The following is a 22749-nucleotide window of genomic DNA, read 5'->3' as shown; positions in this document are numbered from 1 at the left end:
ATCACATCGTAGTAGATACATATGATAGCAGAAACTAAGAAAAATGTATGATAATGGTTGTTACAGAGATAGGGAGAGGATTCATCTTGACAGATGGAAAAACATATTAATAAAAGAAGACGTCATACCAAAGTGAATGCTCTGCCTATCAATGCTTGGCCAATGGAAGCACTGTGGTGCTGTCAAGATTTCTAAAATGCAGTGTGTCTGTATAGCTATGTATTTCAGGACAAGGAAACATGTGGGGCATTGGTATACAATGAAGAGTGGCATTGTTTGTGTATTTATTGAAGTGAGAATAAAATGACTTCACCAGCTTCTGGAAATGAATTTGGATTGCTTTAGAAGGTGATTACCCTGTTACAGGTGATGTGACCAAAATTAGTTGCTAAACTGTGCTTCCCTGCTCAACAACTGGGAACATGTAGCAATGTGGGTGTACATACTCCACATGCACTTCTGATTCTCTGTCCAGGTATGGGAAATCTTGGCCCACTTTTATTATGTGCTCCAGAAATAATCAGCAACCAAATCCCTGCAACCTAGGCATTGCTCTGATAAGGGCAAGAGTCTATGATTCAGACAGGCATGAGGCAAAATGTATACATTCCATCTTTAAAATGTTAAATTTTGTGGTTAGTTTTAAATTCATATCATTTGAGTCATGAAGAGAGCTCAATAGAGGGTTTTTGGTGGCAGTGATTCTCAACCTGCTGCCCATTGATGATGCTGACTTACTACGTCTCTAACTCTAAATATGGAAACTATCTCATTCCAAGTTATTTTGGAGTTTTCTGAATTTGTCACAGACAGTCCCACATTCCAGAAAACCCTTCAGTCCCAGACAGCTTTTGTTGCTCACGTAAGTCTTAATGGAAATGAGGAAATTTGGTTTTTCCAAAGTTTAAAGTACTTAACTTATATTCTAAAAGACAGTGAGTTTTCTTTAGCTAAATACGTTCGTACTAAAATGTAAGATTCTGACTTCCTACATCTTGACTTCACAATTCCACTTTTGAAATGAAATCATGGTGGCAGTGTTTGATAGTGTTACACTTCAATTAGCAGCCTTATTTTTCACAGATGAGGTAAGTTTTACATTAGAATCTCCCCACCCCCATCTATTTGTATATATCTTTGTAGACCAGGATGCTTTAAACTCTCAATCCCCCTGCCTTACCATCTCCAGGGCTTGTGAGTTTAGGTGTGGACTATTATGCTAGGTTTCTCTTCCACAACTGATGCTACTGTCTTCTTCTGCCTTATATTCTCTGCCATTCTTACTAGATGTCATGCTAGAATTTTTGATCTCAAGGTGAAGATGCTGATGGGAGACATTAGTTCAGACTACAAGTGCTGGGCTTGAAGAAGCTAACGTTCTTGTTATATACTATGTCTTGAGAATGGACATTCCTCTTAACTTCTCTGTTTTGCCTTGTAATTCATGCCCCATTCTGAAGTACTTTTGTGATATGACACCATGGAGGCCTTTACGTGTAATAATACAGGGTTATGCTATAATTCCATCAGGGTAACACTGTACAAGAAGAGAAGGTTGTAGGTAGAAGAGTACGAAATGATAACTTTGTTATTGAATTTCTGTGAATCCTTGTGAAAATCATTTGGTTCTCTGACCCTCAATTTGCTTATTTATAATTGGAGAGCTAATACTTACAAACCTGAGAAGATTTCTAAGCACAGAAAATGAAATAATGGGTCCAGAATAGGTATTGAAGCTTACTAGCTTTCCCTTTCTCCCCATCTGCTCTAGGCAAGAAGTCCACTGTGGAGCACTGATGGTGCTTTTCATATTCTTACACACTCCAACATTAACAAGCAGAGGCATTACCTCATTGTGGTAAAGAATACCTGCCTTCTAAAAGCAATTACTCAAACCAGTTCCACTCTTTGCCCTGTTGGCCTTCAATCCCTCACTACACCTTTCTTTCATTTTCCCAACTCTCAGGGGACCAGATCATGGTATTTTCTTTTCAAACCTTAACATTCCAATGTAAGCACCTGCAATTTATGGTCTCAGTTCCCTTCCTGCCCAAAACACACAGCACAAAACACATATGCATCAAGAAGAGAATCATGATGGACCCTAGTTTGTCCTGTGTACCCCACTAGCTTTTTACTCTTGGTTAAAGAAGTTCCTCCACACACTCACATCTGTAAAAATTATAGAGGAGGACAGGTTAGCACTTGAGTGGTCCCCAAACTCTGGAGTAGTAATCTGCAGATCAAGTTTCTGGTTCTGGTGTGTCTGGTTACTAACTGTGACTGGAAAAAAAAATCACTTCCTGCTTTGCTTAGCCAAACTCACCCATATGTAAAGCAAGAAGGCTGAATTAGGTGAGATTCATTAAAGTCTCTGCCAGTCTGGGAATTGGATGATTTTTAAAAAAGAAGTTCATTAAGCAAACATGAATTGTAATGCCTATCCTGTGCCAAGCACTATTTGATGATGCTTGTAAAATCACATACAGCTAGATCCTAAGACCACCAAATACAGGTCATGCTTGCTCCTGTAGATCTCCCAAATTGGCATTGTGGTGGCTTCATACAACTAGTCCCTACAATCCTCGTGCTTTGGGCCCCCCTTTCCAATATCACTTCTTAAAATTCTAAGCAGTGGTGGTGAATCAGAGAGGTTTCTGCAACATTCCACCATCTGCCTGCTAGAGACATTTACAATGTTTTCATCAAGCTACAGTGTGGTCTCTAGCTGCATTAGTAGAGAAACTAGCCAGAAAGCAATGGCAGGTTAATGGAGTGGAAAGGAAGTGGTTGATTTTTGACAGTGGAGTCTGGGAAAGCCATTTGTGAGCTGGGCTGAGGCTACTAGCACTGGAAAGGCGGTATCCTGAATCTGAAATTGCTTGTTCCATAGGGGATCTTGAAAGGCCCACGCAGCTCTATATATGTTCCTTCCCCAGAGAAAGCCTGATCGTTCTATGTTTCTGGGAGATGAGAAGCTTTCTTAACTGGACCCAGTAAAGATATGGATGATTTTCTTGGTAGTTAGAGTCTAGGCCTATGCGCTGCTGGTTAGCAAGCTGCCCTTCAGTTTGTGTGTGGGCAGTGTGACCCAGTAATAAATATACAATGAAAACTAAGCAACTTTTATTTTATCCTACCAGTTTCACTTCGAGATTTCTGTGAAAAGCACACATACTGTTGGACACGCTAAGTCAGAATGAAATATTTTTCACTCTTACCTCTAACATAGGGGCACACCTGTGACTTGTATTCCTCTTTATTTTTTGAACAACTGTGTCACAATGTCATTTAACTGGAATCCCCAGGGAGTCTTGGGATAGCCTAACTCTCAGATTTTCTTCTCATGATTGGTTCCATATTGTGTGTCAAGAGTAATAAGCCAACTGAACAGGCTCCATTTGGATTGCCATAGCAGTCACTAATTCAATTCTGTGACTCTTCCACTGCAGCCTAGCGACTATAGAACTCTGAACTAGGCAGAAGGAAAGGATGATGGAAAGCAATATCCCACAAAGTCTCAAATGACATTTGAGAGAATGATCTCCTGCAGAAGCAAGAGCCACATGGCATGTCTGTGAGTCCCAGTACCTGCCAACCTAATGAAAACAGGCCAGTGGAGCCTACATCAGAACTTGTCCCTTTTGCTGCTGTCAACCATCTCATCTTCCCATCCTTTCAGAGAGACCTGAGACCATGAGGAGCAGCCTTACCCTGGTCGGCACCTTCTGGGCCTTCCTGTCCCTTGTTACTGCTGTGGCCAGTTCTACCAGTTACTTCCTTCCTTATTGGCTATTTGGATCACAGCTAGGAAAGCCAGTGTCTTTCAGCACATTCAGGAGATGCAACTATCCGGTGCGGGGAGATGGGAACAATCTGATCATGGTGGAAGAATGTGGACGCTATGCCAGCTTTACCGCCATACCAAGCCTGGCATGGCAGATGTGCACAGTGGTGACAGGTGCCGGCTGTGCTCTGCTGCTCCTGGTGGCACTGGCTGCTGTCCTAGGATGCTGCATGGAGGAACTCATCTCTAGAATGATGGGGCGTTGCATGGGAGCCGCACAGTTTGTAGGAGGTAAGACTGTCCCAGGGACTGAGTAGGTTGTGGAGATTTGGGGTGGGGAAGTGGGGAATATTGCAGTATGGGAAAATACACTCGCATCTCTTCTACTCTGAGTCCAAAGCTTTGAATGAGAGTTTTGTTTGAAATTCATTGAGAATTCACAGCAAAATAAGATAGTAGACAGAGCTGATATCAATAGCTTTGTCTCCTTTTGTCACTTACAGGATGTCCACTTAGTAATATTGTCTAAAATAGATGTCAAAGTAGAAGAGTAAAGAACTGTGATCAATAGAGGTAGAGCGCTAGAGATTGAATGATAGGCACCAAAATACAGTTGCACAGGAGGAATACATTCTGTTTCTATAGCTAAATATGGAGACTGTAGTGAACAGTACTTCATTATATACATTCTAAATCTACAAACTAGAATGAGAAGAGTCTTAGTTCTTCTAGTTATATGTCAATTAACAATAAAATAATACCAAGCAGAAAATATATTTAATCACGTAGTTCACAGTTTAGTACACAATTAGAGTCTATGCAACAGAATACTTCTGAATGTATTTTTTTTAGACTATTATCCATTCTGCCTTCAATAACAGCATAATTGTCCGGTATAATATTACTGCTCCCAAATAAAGGTGATCAATATAAACTGTTCTCTTTGGTGGTTATCTCAGAGGACAATGATCAGATAAACATATACACAAGTGCTCAGTACCAATTATTCCCACCAAAGAAATATACCTCTAGTAGTAATAAAAGGCTATTTATTTTCCTGACAGACTACACATGAATACTTTTTGGTCTATATCTAAGGCTAGCCCCATCTGGTAGCTATTAAATAAATTTACCCAGATTTCTTTTTTTTTCTTTTTTCTTTTCTTTTAATTTAAGGGTGGAGGGACAGACATCATTGAATCTCATGACTAGGCTAGGATAGCATGGGTCTTTGGCATCAGAAAGAGAACAGGAGGCCAATCTATTTTCTGACATGATAGTAATAAAACACACAGTTTTGTTTATCTGAGACAAGGTCTCACTGTTGTAGCCTAAGGTAGGTTTATGCATGGCAGTCTTTCTGCCTGCTGGTCAGCTTCACGGGTGCTGCAGTTTATAGCTGTGAGCCACCAAGCTTGGCCTGAAATACACATCTTCCTTGTGGAGAGTCTTCTTTCAGTGTTTATTGGCCCTTCACCAGTTTCCTTCCTTTTCCCTTTTGCGGTGTGTGTGTGTGTGTGTGTGTGTGTGTGTGTGTGTGTGTGTGTGTATGTGTGTGTGTGTATGTGTGTGTGTGTGTGTGTCTGTGTGTCTGTGTGTGTGTAACTGTGCTAGTGGAGGAGGAAGACAGAGATCCACTTGATGTTGAGATTATCTTCCCCAACTGCTCTATTTTTTTTTAGTTTTTTTAAGGATTTATTTATTTATTTTATGTAGATGAGTGTTCTATCTGCATATACAACTTTATGCCAGAAGAGGGTATCAGATTCTATTAGAGGTGCTTGTTAGCCACCATGTGGTTGCTAGGAATTGAACTCAGGACCTCTGGAAGAACAGCCAATGCTCTTAACCACTGAGCCATCTCTTCAGCCCCCAGATCTCTTATGGCTCTGACCTACCCTATTTTGTTCTTTGCTTTATTCAGGCTCCTCTTAACTTTAGTGCAGTCATCCAGGTATGCAGGTAATTGGACAGTACTCTACCAAAGATCAAAATGAAAAGCTAGAACACTACAAGAAGATGATGAGATTAGCTGACTTTGAACCAAGAATAAAAACTAAATTTAGATAGGTAAATGTACATGAATATTTGTACCATATCATATGTTTCCATGGGACATTGGAAAAACTGCTGTAGAACCTGCTGTCAAAGTTTGTTGTTACAAGTTTTGGAGTCTTCATCCTCTCCATTAACACCATTTCTATTAGTATCACAGTGTGGTAAGAAAGGTCAGGATGCTTAGATTCCAGTTGCTTTACGACATGGAGCAAATGATATGAATTTTTCTGTTTCACTTCCATTGAATATATCCCCTGGAAACATAATTCTTCTCTCCAAGGACTGACTGCATTTAGGAGGTCTTGGAGTAAGATGGTAGTGAATTTAAGCAGTTACTCTCAATGGAGTAGTGATGGGAGTGAATTGGTTCTTCATCTTCTTTCCCACAGAAGATATTTAGTTATGTCCGGAGAAATTTTGGTTATTAAAATTCAGAAAAAAGTGTCACTGAGAAGCACTTGGCTTTCTAGCTCCTTCTTGACTCAGATTCACTATAAACCTTTCACACATGTGTTATAGTTCGATTTGCTCATATGTTTTAATTTTTCTACTTTTTTTAAGCTAAAAGGTTTTCTAGAGATATCAAACATAGAATTTGATTCCTCTTGCATGCCATGGTACCAAACACATTGCTAACATTGCTAGAAACAAGTTACTTGATTTCTCTTGGAGAGTTCCATAAGAATCACAAATCAGCCTTTGAGTCACTTTTTAACATGTATTTGTGTGCATGCTAAAGTTAACCCTACATTTCCTTGAACATATTTCCTCAGTAAGTGAATGCTGACTGATAAGAGAGTGATTGCTCTCTGCTGGGATAATGTGAACATGTGAGACTTGGGTGAGTTTCCATCTTTCCTTCTTTTTTAGATTTGTTTGTTTGTTTTTGTTCTTAGAGACAGGGTTTCTTTGTGTAGTCCTGGCTGTCCTGGAATCACCTCTATAGACTAGACTGGCCTCAAACTCACAGAGACCCACCTGCCTCTGCCTCCCAAGTACTGGGATTAAAGGCATGAGCCACCACTGCCCAGCTGTTTTCTAGACTTTCATTTACGCCTATTATGTCCTGAGCAACCATCTCTTCTAACAGGAGACTGACAACTGAGATCCACTTGCATCTCTAAGACCATCATGTGAAAGTTAGGAGGCTGCAAGTGGCAGAAACCAGAAGGACGGTAACAACAGCCTCTACAAAACTGTATTATTAGCTCCTTCTCCTCCAAGCTTGCTTCCTCTTTGGAGCCCAACTGAGACTTTTATAACATTCAAGTTTCTCTGTATAATGCATCTTTATTGATCTCATCTATGAGATCTAAAAACCTGAAGAAAAAATTTGTGGCAAGATGTGGAATGATAATGGGGATTTTGACATGCCCAAGATGTCTGGAACAGGACTTTGGCTAGGTTACAGGTATCATTTGAAAGGAAGTCAAAAGTGAATCACATTTGGGCCACAAATGCCTCTGCTACCCTATATTCCCTAAGACCCTGTTCATAGTATGTAGTTACAGTGTTTACATCTAGTTGAGTATCTTTAAAATCAAGAATAAAGTGACATCTACAATAGTCTTAGAAAAGGCAAATGGGGCTAGATGAAATTTAAAAAAAAAATTCTGCATAGCTCCAGCCATGGCTGATATGTAAAATTAAATTAAATTAAAAAATAAAAAAAAATTCTGCACAGCTAAACTATCATTGGAGTGATTAGAAAGCCTATAGGATGGGAGAAAATTCTTTGCCAGTTATACTTCAGACAAGGAGTTACTATCTAGACTACATGAAGAACTAAAAAATGAAACATATGCACAGACACAAATTAACTGTGAATCAATAAATGGCCTAATGAAATGACCAGGGAATTCTCAAAAGAAGAAATACAAATGACCAATGAATATTTTAAAGTAGTCAGCATCCTTAGCCATCAGGAAATGAAAATTAAAATTGATTTGGGAATCCATCTCACCCTATTGACAAAGGCTATCATCAATAAAAATATGGTAATAAATGCTGATGAAGATGTGGGAAAAGAACTCTTATTCATGGTTAGTAGGAGTTCAGACTGCTGAGACCACTATGGAAATAAGCTTAGAGTTTTCTAAAAAAAACAAAAACAAAAACAAAAACAAAAGCAAAAAAAAACAACCAAACTTGTAATAAGAAATACCATATAATCTAGCTATACTATTATTGAGTATATACCTACAAGACTATATTCCTACCACAGAGACACATAACTATCCTTGTTTGTTGCTGTTCTTCATGATAGCAAGAAAAGAAAATCAGCTCAGATTCTTATCAATGGATGAATTCATAATGAAAATATGGGTATGTAAACACAAAAAAATGATCTCACTGCACAGAAAAATGAAATAAAAATTTCAGAAAATAGATGGATCTTGAATTTATGTTAAAGCATGCTAGCACAAATTCAGAGAGAAAAATACTGGGTGTTTTCTCATATGAAGATCCTTGCTTTTTATGTACATAAGCACATTTGTGTGCATGCACGCACACATCACATACACATGTATATCATGAAATGATATCATGAGATGTATATCATGAAAGAAGATGACAAGAAAGGAGAGAGTGGGAAAGAGGTGCAATTAAACACATGTGCCATATGAGTGAACAGACTACTGGAGGTGGTAGGGTACAAGGCTAGGAGGGGGTGGAGGAGAATAGTGTACAAAGATCAACACAAGTTATATTTGAAGACAACAGAATGGACAGAACACACTGTATGCTAGTTTAAGGGAAAAGGAGCAAGAGTGTGTTATCAGGATTATCCCCTGACAGTGGAATATTACAATAGACTGTTAGACTTCTGTAGTTGCACTGTCTGTAAGTAGACAGCGGCCATGCAGGCCTCCTTTGTAGAGACTGATGACTGTTAAGGTTGTATCCCATGTGAAGGAGATAGGGAAGAGTGTTTTGGATTACTAGAGTTTCTAGGATTCACTTGGTATTTGACCACTCCTATGTCTCTTTAGAGCTCTTGGGTCAGACCCTGAGAGAGAGAGAGAGAGAGAGAGAGAGAGAGAGAGAGAGAGAGAGAGAGAGAGAGAGAGAGAGAGAGAGAGAGAGAGACTTCCTCATCGGCAGGAAGCCGCATTTAGAGCTCCGTGGCCAGTAGACAGAAAAAGAATAAATAAACAAACAAATAAATAAATAAGAAGAGAAAGAGCTGTGGGTGTTCGATTTGAGCTTCTTGTTCAGCTAGGGGAAATTGATTTTGTTGCCCTAAGCCTGACTGATTCTCGGCAGCTAGTGCATTAACCGAAATACATCAGGGGAGGAGCCTCTTTGTTTCAGGTCTGGATTATCTCTGCCAGACCCCAAACCACTGAAGAGATGGAGGATCCATTAAGAAATACCTCCTCCCCCTGCCTGACTCTTGTTCCCTGGTCTGGCAGCTGCCCACAGAGATGAGTGGTGGGAAGTGGGGGAGACAGGAAGAAATAAAGAGCTGCTGGCCTAACTCATACTCAGCAAGGTGACCTGATGGGGCCCATGGGGCCCATTTGTTCCACCTGCAGCTGATCCAGCTGGCCAAGCTAGGGTCCAGAGAGTCTTCCACTGGGACCTCTGTGCCCTGTTCCAACCAGTGAAGGAAACATCTGGCCAGGAGATTATTTCAACACTGGGGATGCTGAGGTTTCCAACCAGCTGGGCCTCTATCCCCAAGAAAACGATCATTATTCACATCCCCCTGTGTATACATATGTAAGATGTTTGTGAATTATCCTTTCTCTTCTGCGAGAACTAAACAGAGAAAGAATAGGTGAGAAGTAAATATAAGGAACTTCTTGGCAGGAAAAAAAGTGTAAGATGTTGGATCAGGTTACTCGAAGTAATCCAAGAATCTTTCTAGAACAGAAAATGTATTGGAATCACCTGGAATGTTTAAAAGAACACGAACTCTCCAACTCTCCAGTTTTTTTTTTTTCCATTTTGATATATTCAGCAACAGGTGGAAACTCTGTTTTAAAAAATATCCCCAGTGGCTCTAATGTGGAGCCTTTCCCAAACCCAAAAGCAACCAACTGCCTAGGACATATACTTTTTGTTAAAGGGACAGAATTTTACACATCAAGACAGTCACCAGTACATTTCTATATATAAGGGCACAGCATTAGATGCATCCAGCTGAATGCATGTTGGCACTGAAGAAAGACAACAGAGAACTTGATCTCCGGAACGATACTGTCTTTCTGAAAACTGTTATCTTTCAATACATGTGTACAGTGTGTAGTGACCAAATCAGGGCAATGAACATTTCCATCGCCTCAAACATTTTATTAGTTACTGGAGTTGAAAAGTTTGTAATCCCACTATTTTACTTATTTTGAAACATGAAGTACAGTTATTACATTTATTATTACCTTATTGCCACACTACTGTAAATAATGCATAAGAATATAGTCTAACTGCAAATCTTTTAACTGATTCCATACCAATGAAATAAAAGCCACTTACATTTCTTGAAATTATGAATTTCTTTTGATGTTTCACCAGACTTTGTGCAATTTATTCCTCCTATGCTGAGAAAGGATTTTAAAAGTTGCTTTGTGTTTGTAAAATAACAGTCAGGAGGTTTGCCTACCGGCCAAGAGTCAAGCAGCAAACTAAGTTAGATTTTTTTAAACTTCCACTTTGGACTCTGAAAGTATTTTTACACTCTATTTACTTTGCATATCTGTTTTCTCTCTCTCTCTCTCTCTCTCTCTCTCTCTCTCTCTCTCTCTCTCTCTGTGTGTGTGTGTGTGTGTGTGTGTGTGTGTGGTGGTATCAGAGGACAACTTGAGGAACTCAGTTCTCCTTCCACCATGTGGGGCCTGACATCAAATGTCTTTACCTGTTGAGCCATCTCAGGGGTCCACAGATATTTTTAATTTTTCCTTGTTTCCATTTTAGAAAGAAATGCTAGCATATTGATTTGCAGAGTGATGAACCATGTGCATACTAAATACCTGTAGTGTTTGTTGATGCAGATTCCTGATTGTTTCAGTGCTGACCAGGGCCCTGGTTGTCTGCTTTTTCCATAGCCTCTCAGGCTGGTTTATTTTTAAACATATACTACAAAATGTTTCAAACATACACACAACCCCGAACTACAATAGTACAGTGTAGTTGAAGCGTATTACATACCCTAATCACATTCCCAGGTCTCCACTGCAAAGGTTCTGTGCAAGATTCCAGAATCCATTCAAAGTGTTTAAGGAAACTGTTTCACTTGTGTTCATGGAATTGCATCTTTCTGCAACTATCTCTGCCTGTAACTATTTACTCATTGCTCAAAGCCCAGAACCAATTCAATGTCTGTGTGTGAAGTTCCTATCAATTTTTCACCATCTCTAGCAGATATAAACTGTCTCATCGCTCTGAAAGAATATCAGGTCAAGTGAATGGAAGCAAACTAGAAGGGAAGCAGATATACTCAGAGGGCAGCCTTGTACATTTCTCAGAGTTACATTTCACTTCATATTTTTGTGAGAGAAATGAGCTAACATGTTAAAAACCTTTAGCACTTATTATGCTTTTCTTTAGGATAGTACATTCAAGCATACCTAACAATCTGGATTAGAAAGGCAGGGAACTTGGTGGTGGTGGTGGGGGGGAGTTAACAAAATGGCTGCTCAGTTGGATGAGGAGGAGGGAGGAATCAGGTTTGTAATACCCACCAAGAAGGCTAATACTGCCCATAAATAAGTACCAGGCACAAACCTATTGGGGATACGTGCTGGAGGGAGGGTTGTACAGCTGTAGGGCTATGGAAAATGATCATTCTGGGTGACTAAGGGCAGAAGTAAGTAAGTTAAAGGGAGGATTTCATGGTTTTTTTTTTTTTTTTTTAGATTATTTACCTTCTTAGAGGGTTTGTTTTGATGTGAAGGTTGCTATAATGTCTGAAGCTGATCAACACAGGCCTCTATGTGGTCAGTGCAGGGAATTCAAACCGTACAGTATAGTAATACAAATGTACAGTAATACATTTGCTTTTGTGTTAGCCACTACATTAGAAGGGGAACAGGTGAAGGGACATGAGATGGTGTGATGGTGGTGCATTGGACATCTGCTTTGCCCAGTAGGAGACAGGAAGAATAGCAAAAGCTGTTCTTTGCCTTCTTAGTGGCAAGTGAATCTAAGTTGGAATAGACAACTTCTTCTTTCTTCTTCCTTCTTCCTTCTTCCTTCCCCTCCCTCCTCCCTCTTCCTTTTTATTCCTTTCTCCCTCCTCCTTCTTCCTCTCTCTTCCCTCCTCCTTTTTCCTTCTTCCTCTCTCCTTCCTCTTCCCTCGTCCTCCCTTCTTCCTCTTCCTTTGTCCTCCCTCCTCCTTCTTCCTCCCTCCTCTTTCTTTCTTCTTCCTCCCTCTTCCTCCTTTGTCCTGCCTCCTCCTTCTTCCTTTTCCTCTCTCTTCCTTCTTTCTCCCTCTTCCTTCCTCCTGCCTCCTTCTTCCTGCTTCCCTCTTCCTCCTCCTTTCTCTTTGTGATAGATTATCAGTACATAGTCCTTACTGGCCTGGAATTTGCTATGTAGAACAGGCTGGCCTTGAACTCACAGAGATCGATCTACCTGTGCCTACTGAGTGATAGGATGAAAGGCATGAGCCACTAGTATGGGTAGATGTCTAATAGTTAGAAAGACACTAAAGTAGGAGTTAGCAAGAACACACTGTGGTAATGCCAATCAGAGCTACAACTTGTACATGGCAGGGCTAAGATTTTAACTAGTTTTTTCCCCTGCCATCAGATCACCTGCTTTTGCAATTATGATTGCATTTTTCTTTAGTATTGATACTAGAAGTAGCTACATCTACTTCACAGGGAGTTTTAATAATGCATATTCCTAGGCTGCATCTGAACACCTGGTGATGAAACCCAAGTATCTACATTTTTCTGCTAATAATTTTAATGTTACTTTATATAAAATAGCATGAAAACTAATGGGTTTCACTATGGTGATTTTCATACTCTTCCCTATCTTGTCTCTCCTCTCTATCTTTAGATTCTTTCCTTCCCCCACATAGATGCCCGCCTACATGTTGTCCTACATACACATTTGAAAAATTAGGTACCTCACATGAAGAAAAAGTGTATTTGTCTTTCTGAGTCTAGTTCATTGGGCTTACCCTAATGATATGCCTTTCCATTTTCATTCAAGTCCCATGATTTTGCTTTTCTTCAAGACCGGATAAAATCCCATTGTTCATCCACTCACCTACTGATAAACATCTAAACTGATTTCACATCATAGCTACTGTGAAGTGCTGCAACTAACCATGGTGTGCAGGTGTCTCTATGGAATGTTGCTTTAGAGTCCTTTATGTATATATCCAACTACACAGTTTACACATTATTTATTCATTTTATTTTTAATTTTTCACTTAAATAACTATTTGAAAATCCACATACAACATATTTTGATCATATTGTTTCCCCTTTCCCAATGCCTCCTAGATCCTCCTCAACTCCCTACCCACTCAACTTCATGTTCTTTTTCTCTTACTCAAATAAACCCCCAAGGCCAGAAAAAGCCAATCAAAACAAACAAACAAAAAGACAATAAAACAAAAAGTTTCAAATGTACAGTTTTAATCTGTTGCCAATGTCTTGGAAAGTTCCATGTTTCAGCACTGGCAAATGACAATCCCAAATAGAGAAGGAGAACTGTTGGGGACAAATCTAACTGAGTAAGAATTACTCTGTGATTTCATTTTTTCTTTTTATTGGGTCTTCCCAGGACAAAATTTCCATATCCAGCTATGATAAAATGTATTGAGACAGTGTCAGTCACAAGTCAAAATGTACATGAAGTGTGTTTACACTCTCATGTACTTACCATCTAAGTATGAGAGATGGCCATTAGGGGAGTAGTTTGAGTATAGCATGTTTGTATGTGTGTTGGGACAGAACCTAAATCTCACAAAGACCCCTGGTCTGTCACCAGGTAACTCTGCAAAATAGCAAGATAACAACTTCAATTTGGCAGCTTTTGAATGGATTACTGTTCAACTTTTGGCTTTTCAGCTGTTTGTTATGATGAGAAAGTGAGGGAGAAATTAACAGAAGAATATGGTCAGAAGTTGAGAGAGGAGCCATGGAGAAAAACAGCTGTTTAATAATAACAAATCTTAGTTAAGTACGTTAAGTATCTGTCACTTGATATTTATTAATATTGTTGGCTATTGAAATATCTGCATAGGATATAGTACTGTTATTATTTTCATTTTAAAATTGAGGGAAACAAGGCAGAGAGAGACATCAAGTAGCTTGTCTGAGGTCAGAAGGACTTTGAACTGAGTTCTAGACAGACTCCAGAACTTGTTCTCTTAAGGTGTCATGTTTTGCTGTGTATCCAGATCTCATGCCTGCAAAATTCCTAAGGCCTAGTAGAGCTTGTCTTCTCAAAAGGTAGTCATTCTTGAAAAGTGAACTCTAGAACAATAGATCTTGTAATGCTTGATGATTTTAATTAATTAATTAATTATATTATATTATATTATTATTATGTGTTTTAATTTCATACATCAGCCATGGGTTCCCCTGTCCTCCCCGCTCCTGCTCCCACTCCCATCTTCCCCCCATCCCCTCCCCTCCATTCCCATCTCCTCCAGGACCAAGACACCCCTGGGGATTCATTTAAACCTGGTGGATTCAGTAAGGCTGGTCCTGTCCCCTCCTTCCAGACTGAGCATGTGTCCCTATGTAAGCTCAAGGTTGCAAACAGCCAGCTCATGCACTAAGGACAGGTCCCACAGACTGAGTGCCTCCCAAACAGATCAAGCTATTCAATTGTCTCACTTATCCAGAGGGCCTGATCTAGCTGGGGGCTCCTCAGCCATTGGTTCATATTTCATGTGCTTCCAATCTATTGGCTATTTGTCCCTGCTCTTTTTGCAATCTTGGATTCAACAATTCACGCTCTTGCAGTCCCTCCTCTTTCTCAACAGTTGGACACCTGGAGCTCCACCTGGGGCCTGGCTGAGGATCTCTGTATCTACTTCCATCAGTTATTGGATGAGAGTTCCAAGACGACTGTTAGGGTGTTTAGTCATCTGATCACCAGACTAGGTCAGATCCGGCTTTCTCTCAACCATTGCCAGCAGTCTACAGAGGATATATCATTGTGGATTTCTGGGGACCTCTCGAGCACTCTGTCTATTCCTGTTCTCATGTGGTCTTCATTTATCATGGTCTGTTATTCCTTGTTCTCCCTTTCTATTCTTGATCCAGCTGGGATCCCCAGCTCCCCTAAGCTTTCTTTCCCTCAAATCTTGCCCTTCATTACTCCCACTGTCATCCAGGTTGTTCATGTAGATCTCATCCTTTTCTCTCTCATTGGGTGATCCCTGTGTCTTTCCTAGGGTCCTGTTTTCTAGTTAGCCTCCCTGGAGTTGTGTAGCAGTCTAGTCATCTTTGTTTTACATCTAGTATCATCCTATGAGTGAGTACATACCATGTTTGTCCTTCTGAGTCTGGGTTACCTCACTCAGGATGATTTTTTCTAGATCCATCCATTTGCCTGCAAACCTCATGATGTCATTGTTTTTCTCTGCTGAGTAGTACTCCATTGTGTATACGTGCCATATTTTCTTTATCCATTCTTCAGTTGAAGGGCATCTAGGTTGTTTCCAGGTTCTGGTTATTACAAACAAAGCTGATATGAACATAGCTGAGCAAATGAGCTTGTGGTATGATTGAGCATTCCTTGGGTATATGCCCAAGAGTGCTACAGCTGGTCTTGGGGGAGATGGATTCCCAATTTTCTAAGGAAGCACCATATTGATTTCCAAAGTGGATGTACAAGCTTGCATTCCCACCAGCAGTGGAGGATAGAACAATAGAGCTTGTAATGCTTGATGATTTTTTTTGATTAGAAGCATCTTGCACAGTATTGTGAATGCAGACATAATATCTAAAGGTCTTTTTCGATGCGGGATCCTATGACAGGAGGAGTTGGAGGGTAGAGAGAGAAGAGGGAGATGATGCCAATATAGTACTCATATATGAAATTCTCAAAATAAAAATACATTTGGGCATTTTGATGTCTAATTTCTTGAGTTCTTTATATACTCTGGCTATCAGCCCTCTGTCAGATGTGGGGGTAGTGAAGACCTTTTCCCATTCTGTAGGCTGTCACTTTGTCTTGTTGACCATGTCCTTTGCTCTACAAAAGCTTCTCAGTTTCAACAGGTCCCATTGATTGATTGTTTTTTTCAGTGTCTGTGTTACTGGTGTTATATTTATGAAGTGACCTCCTATGCCAAGGCCTTCAAGACTACTTCCTACTTTCTCTTCTATCAGGTTCAGAGTAACTGGATTTATGTTGAGGTCTTTGATGCACGTGAACTTAAGTTTTGTGCAAATAGATATGAATCTATTTGCAGCCTTCTACATGTTGGCATTTAGTTATGCCAGCATCATTTGTTGAAGATCCTTTTTTTTTCCCATTGTACAGTTTTGGCTTCATTGTCAAAAATTGGTTCGAGAGAAAGAGAGATTAGGGGATCAGGAGATCCCAGCTGGATCAAGAACAAAAAGGGAGAACAAGGAATAACAGACAATGATAAATGAAGACCACATGAGAATAGGAAGAAGCAAAGTGCTAGAGAGGTCCCCAGAAATCCATAATAATACATCCTCTGTAGACTGCTGGCAATGGTCGAGAGAAAGCCTGATCTGACCTAGTCTGGTGATCAGATGGCCAAACACCCTAACTGTCGTGGTAGAACTCTCATTCAATAACAATGGAAGTGGATGCAGAGATCCTTGGCCAGGCCCCAGGTGTAGCTCCAGGAGTCCAATTGGTGAGAAAGAGGAGGGATTGTAAGAGTAAGAACTGTTGAGACCAAGATTAGAAAAAGCACATGGACAAATAGCCAAACTAATGGAAACACATGAACTATGAACTAAAAGCTGTGGAGCTCCCAACTGGATCAGGCCCTCTGGATAAGTGAGACAGTTGAATAGCTTGAACTGTTTTGGAGGCACCCAGGCAGTGGGACCTGGACCTGTCCTTAGTGCATGAGCTGGCTGTTTGGAACCTGGGGCTTATGCAGGGACACTTTGCTCAGCCTGGGAGGAGGGGACTGGACCTGCCTGGACTGAATCTACCAGATTGAGCTGAATTCTCAGAGGAGTCTTTGTCCTGGAGGAGATGGGAATAGGTGGTAGGCTGGGGGGAAGGTGGAGGGGGGCAGGAGGGCAGAGCACAGGGGAACCCATAGCTGATATGTAACATTAAATAAAATTATAAAAAATAAAAATACAGAGTAAATTTAAAAGTAAACATAATGTTTTAGAATAGAAAAGATGCTATTGACTATACCAGCTATCCAGAATTAACTCCCAACTCAGCTGAGGAAATTCCTTAAGAAGGCTACCCTTAGAGAGTCTGGGGAAACCTAGTTTGTCTTTATTTTCTCTCTTTGTTTGACTTGTTCCTGTGTGCTTTTCTTCCCTTCCCTTCCCTTCCCTTCCCTTCCCTTCCCTTCCCTTCCCTTCCGTTCACTTCCCTTCCCTTCCCTTCATTTTTTTCTTTCTTCCTTGTCTCTGTTTTCTTTGAGATATTGTAGCTAAGGCTAGCCTGGAACTTCCTATGTAGCCCAAGCTACATAGTCCTGATGACCTTCCTGTCTCAGACTCTAAAATGCTAGGATTAGCAAGAGCCACTACCCCCAACTTCTCTGTCTTTAGTAATTATTCCTATGGCAACAAGAAAGGACTCAATTTTCCTTTCCACTTTTGTCTCTACCCATTGTGGGTACTCTGAACTGTCTCATATTACAGCATTTCAGTTCAGCTAGGTTGAAAAGGAAGGGTATTGTTCTATTGCTACTGGATACATTCCAAAATCTAGAAAGGTCTCTGAGTGACCACTTTCATTTCCTGGAAGACTACAAGACAGATATGAATGTGTTCTAATTTTAAGCTTTCCGTTGAAGGGGATTCAAGCCTTAATTGGGCCTTTCTTTAGTGTCCACACTTCTCACTATCAGTAAGGAAGGTTCTTCCTCTTTCCATATTCAAATCCTTTTTGCTATAATTATCATTTCTCCTGTAGCCTCACTGGGAATGGAGAAAAGCTGATTGTCAGATGTCTGACAAACTCACTTGCTCAGTCTGAGACCTTCTTCAGGCAAAGTGGGCTTCTTGAACTTCTTAGGGTATTTATGAGTGAAGAATAAAAAGTGAAAATAAGGCCAGAAGTTCATGGGATGGCCTTTATTTTCACTGTCTTAGGACTTAGAACTTGCAAGTTTACCATTCACTCACCACTGATGGCTTCCATGTTTTATGGGTCTGCTACTTCCTGTCAGCATATTCTTGACACATGTCCTTTCTTTGTCCCTTAGGTGTGGCATACAAGTATAATGTTCTTGACGTCAGGGCAGTTTGGTGGAAAATAGTATAGATTCACTTGAGTCTTCTCGGTAGAAAAGGAGAATATACATACCATTAGGAAATTGGGAGCAGACATCTATCAAAAGGAAACAGCTTCTGCTTTCTATGTTTTCAATTTTACGGATTGTAAGGCATTTGTTTCATGATGTATCTCATTCATGTCACTATTCTGCGTAGTCACTTGCTCTACCAATTGCTTTGCTTAACTTCCTCAGATTTCTATCATAAATTGTGGTTTTAGTGCCACAGAGACTTGATCCCACCTCTTGGGCTTTGTTCTGTTCCAATATCTGTGCTATCTGCGAATTATATCAGCAATGCTGCAGTAATATTGTGTTTCCAAATATATTGTGCACCCTAATAGACTTATCTGGGGACAGAGAACAGAACAGAGCTTGATAGACATGAAGGACAGAAAATGGTGGCACACACACTTTTAATCCTAGCACTCTGGAATCTGGATCTCTGTGTGTTCAAAGCCACACTGGAAACATCCAAGCATTGTGACACATGCCTTTAATCCTAGGAAGTGATGGCAGGAAGCAGAAAGGTATATAAGGCATGAGGATCAGGAACTAGAGGCTAGTTAAGCTTTTAGGCTTTTAGCTGCAGTTCAGCTGAGATCCATTTGGATGAGAACTCAGAGTTTGAGAAAACAGTATCAGCTGAGGAATTGGCAAGGTGAGGTTAGATGTGGCTTGTTCTGCTTCTTTGATCTTCCAGCGTTGACCCCAATACCTGGCTCCAGGTTTGTTTTTATTAATAAGAACTTCTAAGATTTGTGCTACAGAGTGCGGTGTTTGGTTTGTTTTTCTCTTGCCTGTTTGTCCCTTTTTTTTTTTAAAATTTCAGGACGGGATCTCCATAAGTTGTCAGGTTAGTTAGTCCCTTGAACACGTCAAGTAACCCAGCCTGAAACCTAATTCTCCATCCTACCTTAGGGTCATAGATTATCACTATGTATCACTATATGTTAATTCAAAGTTTCAGAAGTCAAAATCTAGTGCTGCTTTTTTCTTGAGGTCTGGCTATGGGGATTCACATTACTAGCTAGTGTCAGGTGCTAATGTTTGTTCCAAATTACTGCAACTAAAGGCCTGGTAGGGTTGTGGGTTATAAAATGTGAGTCTGGTGCTCCTAGGACACGATAATGGCAAGTTAACCCAGACTTATAGCTGTGATATGAAGAATAACGTTTTTATTAAATTTTCATGGGGTTTCCCTATAATGACCAAAAGGCCTAAGCCAATGGGAGATAGGTGTGTGGGGCTGTGTTAATTCCTTTTCTTGTTTCTGTAAAGAAATAACTCACAAAACCTTAAGGAAGTTTATTTCAGCTCACAATTAGAAGTCGTGGCACTGAGACTTCCCTAGAAGTGGTGGCTGTAATGTGAGGTTACATTGTATCTGCAGTCAGGAAGCAGAGGGTAATGGATGCTGCTGCTTACACTTTCTCCTCTCTGCTCCATTCAGCACACCAAGGCACAGAATTATCAGTATGATCTACATCCAGCGTAGTTCTTGCCTTCTCAATTAAACCTCCCTGGAAAGGGTCACACAGACATGCCCAGAGCTGTGTCTTTTAGGTGACTCTAAATCCTACCAAGTTGACAGTCAAGGTTAATCAAGAAGGCTTGGGTTTTGGTTGAAATAATTATTTTGAAGAAGAGAGTGTCTAGTACCCTGTTTACCACATGAAGCATCTGTAACAGGTATGCAGTTTGTAGCTCTGCTGGGTAGCTTCACAGAGAGTTTGATACCAGAATAGGACTCATAGTGAGACCTTGTGTGACCAAGAAAGAAAAAGTGGCTGTAAGAATAATATTGACCTATTTTAAATTCATATACCATTCTGTCTTTATGAGTTGTCCACTTCTCTATCTATCTATCTATCTATCTATCTATCTATCTATCTATCATCTATCTATCGCACTTCACTACCTATGGAATGACACAGTATTCCTATGAATTGACATTATAACAGAAATGCAGCATTTTAGAGGTGAGTGTCAGGCTTGAATAGGGGGAGGCAGAATTTCATGTGAAGTAGTCCAAGGAAGATGTTAGGATGACAGAAAACTGCTCTACTTTCCTAACTGTGTGTGTGTGTGTGTGTGTGTGTGTGTGTGTGTGTGTGTGTGTGTGTTTCTTTCCAGGGCTGCTGATAAGCTCAGGCTGTGCATTATATCCTTTAGGATGGAATAGCCCGGAGGTAATGCAAACATGCGGAAATGTCTCCAATCAATTTCACTTAGGTAAGGTAGTATGGCCAGAATTGCAGTGATGGTTTATGGGAAACTGTCTTCAAATGTTTATGTCTTGGAGAGTCCTCTCTGACTAATGACAATTGACTAAATCTGTCATGCTTATAGATGGCCATGGGTTTGTCTGGGTTCCTTTGCCCCTTTAAACTTATAGGGGTTGCTTTTAAATTTCTGTTTCTTTAATTCTCTCTCTGTGTGTAATTTATACATTTTTATACAGATCTTTTGGCCAGTGTAGAGAAACTAACCATAGAGAAATTTGAAGTATTTGGCATACAGACAAATTTTTGGTGTGTGTTGTTTTTCTACCATTTACCTGAGGAGGAATATAAAAGAATGAGACAGAAAATGAGAGATTTATTCTCAGAATTTGTATTCTTTTCTAGTTTACCTTTGTGTGGGTAGAGGAGAATAAACGCAATGTTAATAACAATAAAGATGCTTTTGAGAATTTATTATATCTCATGCATTATATCATAACCAGTGAGAACAGCAAAGAGAAGAGGTGAAGTTGGTTTTTAACTTACACATGGGCATAGAGCTTTTAGTTAATAGAACCATGATTTAATTCAACTCCATGTATGTTTATTGTTGCACTATTCACAATAGAGAAGAAATGGCATCAGCCTAATATCCATCAACATAAGAATAAATAGTGAAAATGAGGGACAAAATGAATATGTAGATCAAAACAAAGAAAATAAAACAAGAAAATATGACATAGAAAAAACAATGGAATGTTTCAGCTATGAAAACAGAACAAAATTTTGACATTTTCAGGAAAATGAATGGAACTGGAGATAATTACGTTAAGTGGAATAAGCCAAACTTACAAAGACACATATCATATATTTTTCCCTCATGCAGAACTTAGATTTAAATTGAGGTGTTGCAATGTCTGTGTGAACAGAACATAATACTAAGAAGAGGATTTTGAGAGGAGAGAAGGAAGTCTAAAAGGAGTGAAAAAAGAATAAGAAAAAGCTAATGAGATGTTTGTAACATGAAAGCAGGGACCAGAATGACTGGAAGCAGGGAGGACCCACAGACTGAAGGCATAGGAAGAGAGCAGATGAGGAGATTCAGTACAAAGTACATTGACATACATACATTAGAAAATGTCACAATGAATCCTATTATTTTAAATGGTAAATAAATAATAATAAAGGGAAAAACACTTAAACAGAATTTTTTTTTTTTACATATCCTGCCCCAAGTACACCTTTCCTTATCTCCAACAGAGGTTATTATTACTAATTTACAGGTTTTAAGCGTTATATGTACCCAAAATGGTGTTTGTACTATAAACTTTATATTTATTATTATATTTTATTCTTCAGACAACTCTGTGAGTTTGCTTTTATATACTAGTATTATTCTGAGAAAGATGTAAAGAAAGACTTTCTTATCCTTTCATCAAATAAACAAAGACCTGAGTATCAGTTTTAATGAAGCATCAAGTTCCTTTACAGTGCTTGGAAAATTTAGCATATTTTTACATGAATAGTCATAGACTATCATAGACTATTAGAACAAAAAGAGATTAAGCTATTATTTGGTTTGGGCTGTTGTTTATTCTCCTTATGCTTTATATTAAATATTATGACCTCTGACATAGGAAGTGACTCAATGGATGATGTGCTTGGACACAAGCCTGAGAACCTAAGTTCAGATACACAACGATCATGAAAAAATCTGGGCATTGCCATGCACATCTGCAACTCCAGTACTGTGGAGAACACATGGAGACAGACAGATCTTTTGAGCTCACTGTCCAGTGAGCTAATGGGTGAGCTCCAGATGCAGTGAAGAAACACTGTTTCAAGAAAAATCAGATGGAGAATGATTGAGGAAGACACTCCAATCATCAACTTCTGAAAACAACACATATTACCACATATTTACACCCTCTACATGAATATGGATGCACCTTTCCACATGCATACACCATAAACACACACACACACACACACATATACACACACACACACACACATACACACACACACCACAATCTTGAGGGTCCTTTACTATGATATATTTATTTATCGATTTCCTTTGTAGCCCATAACATGTAGTTACTTGGTCTTGTTATTTGACCACCTGTTTTCCTTAATAGAATGAAAGCTCTGTGATAAAAGAGAGTTCATCTTTTTTTTCATAATCAAATAGTACTTTTTGTATGAACAAATCTGGTCTCACCTCTTCAGTTCAAGGATGAGGAACCAAAGGC

The 22749-nt window shown here is 39.6% G+C and overlaps 1 protein-coding gene across 1 annotated transcript in view; it reads left to right on the top strand.

The window, feature by feature from the left end:
* Lhfpl1 (LHFPL tetraspan subfamily member 1) overlaps nucleotides 1–22749 on the top strand; it is a 51898-nt gene that overhangs the window by 2871 nt on the left and 26278 nt on the right. Inside the window, exons 2-3 of the mRNA XM_036175715.1 lie at nucleotides 3453–4078; nucleotides 20409–20507. Coding sequence (XP_036031608.1) covers nucleotides 3697–4078; nucleotides 20409–20507 — 481 coding nt within the window. The 5' untranslated portion in view covers nucleotides 3453–3696. The remainder of the gene's footprint in view (nucleotides 1–3452; nucleotides 4079–20408; nucleotides 20508–22749) is intronic.

The sequence above is a fragment of the Onychomys torridus genome, chromosome X (genome assembly GCF_903995425.1).
Source record: "Onychomys torridus chromosome X, mOncTor1.1, whole genome shotgun sequence".
NCBI classification, from domain to species: Eukaryota; Metazoa; Chordata; class Mammalia; order Rodentia; family Cricetidae; genus Onychomys; species Onychomys torridus.
This window is presented reverse-complemented; position numbering and strand designations above follow the sequence as displayed.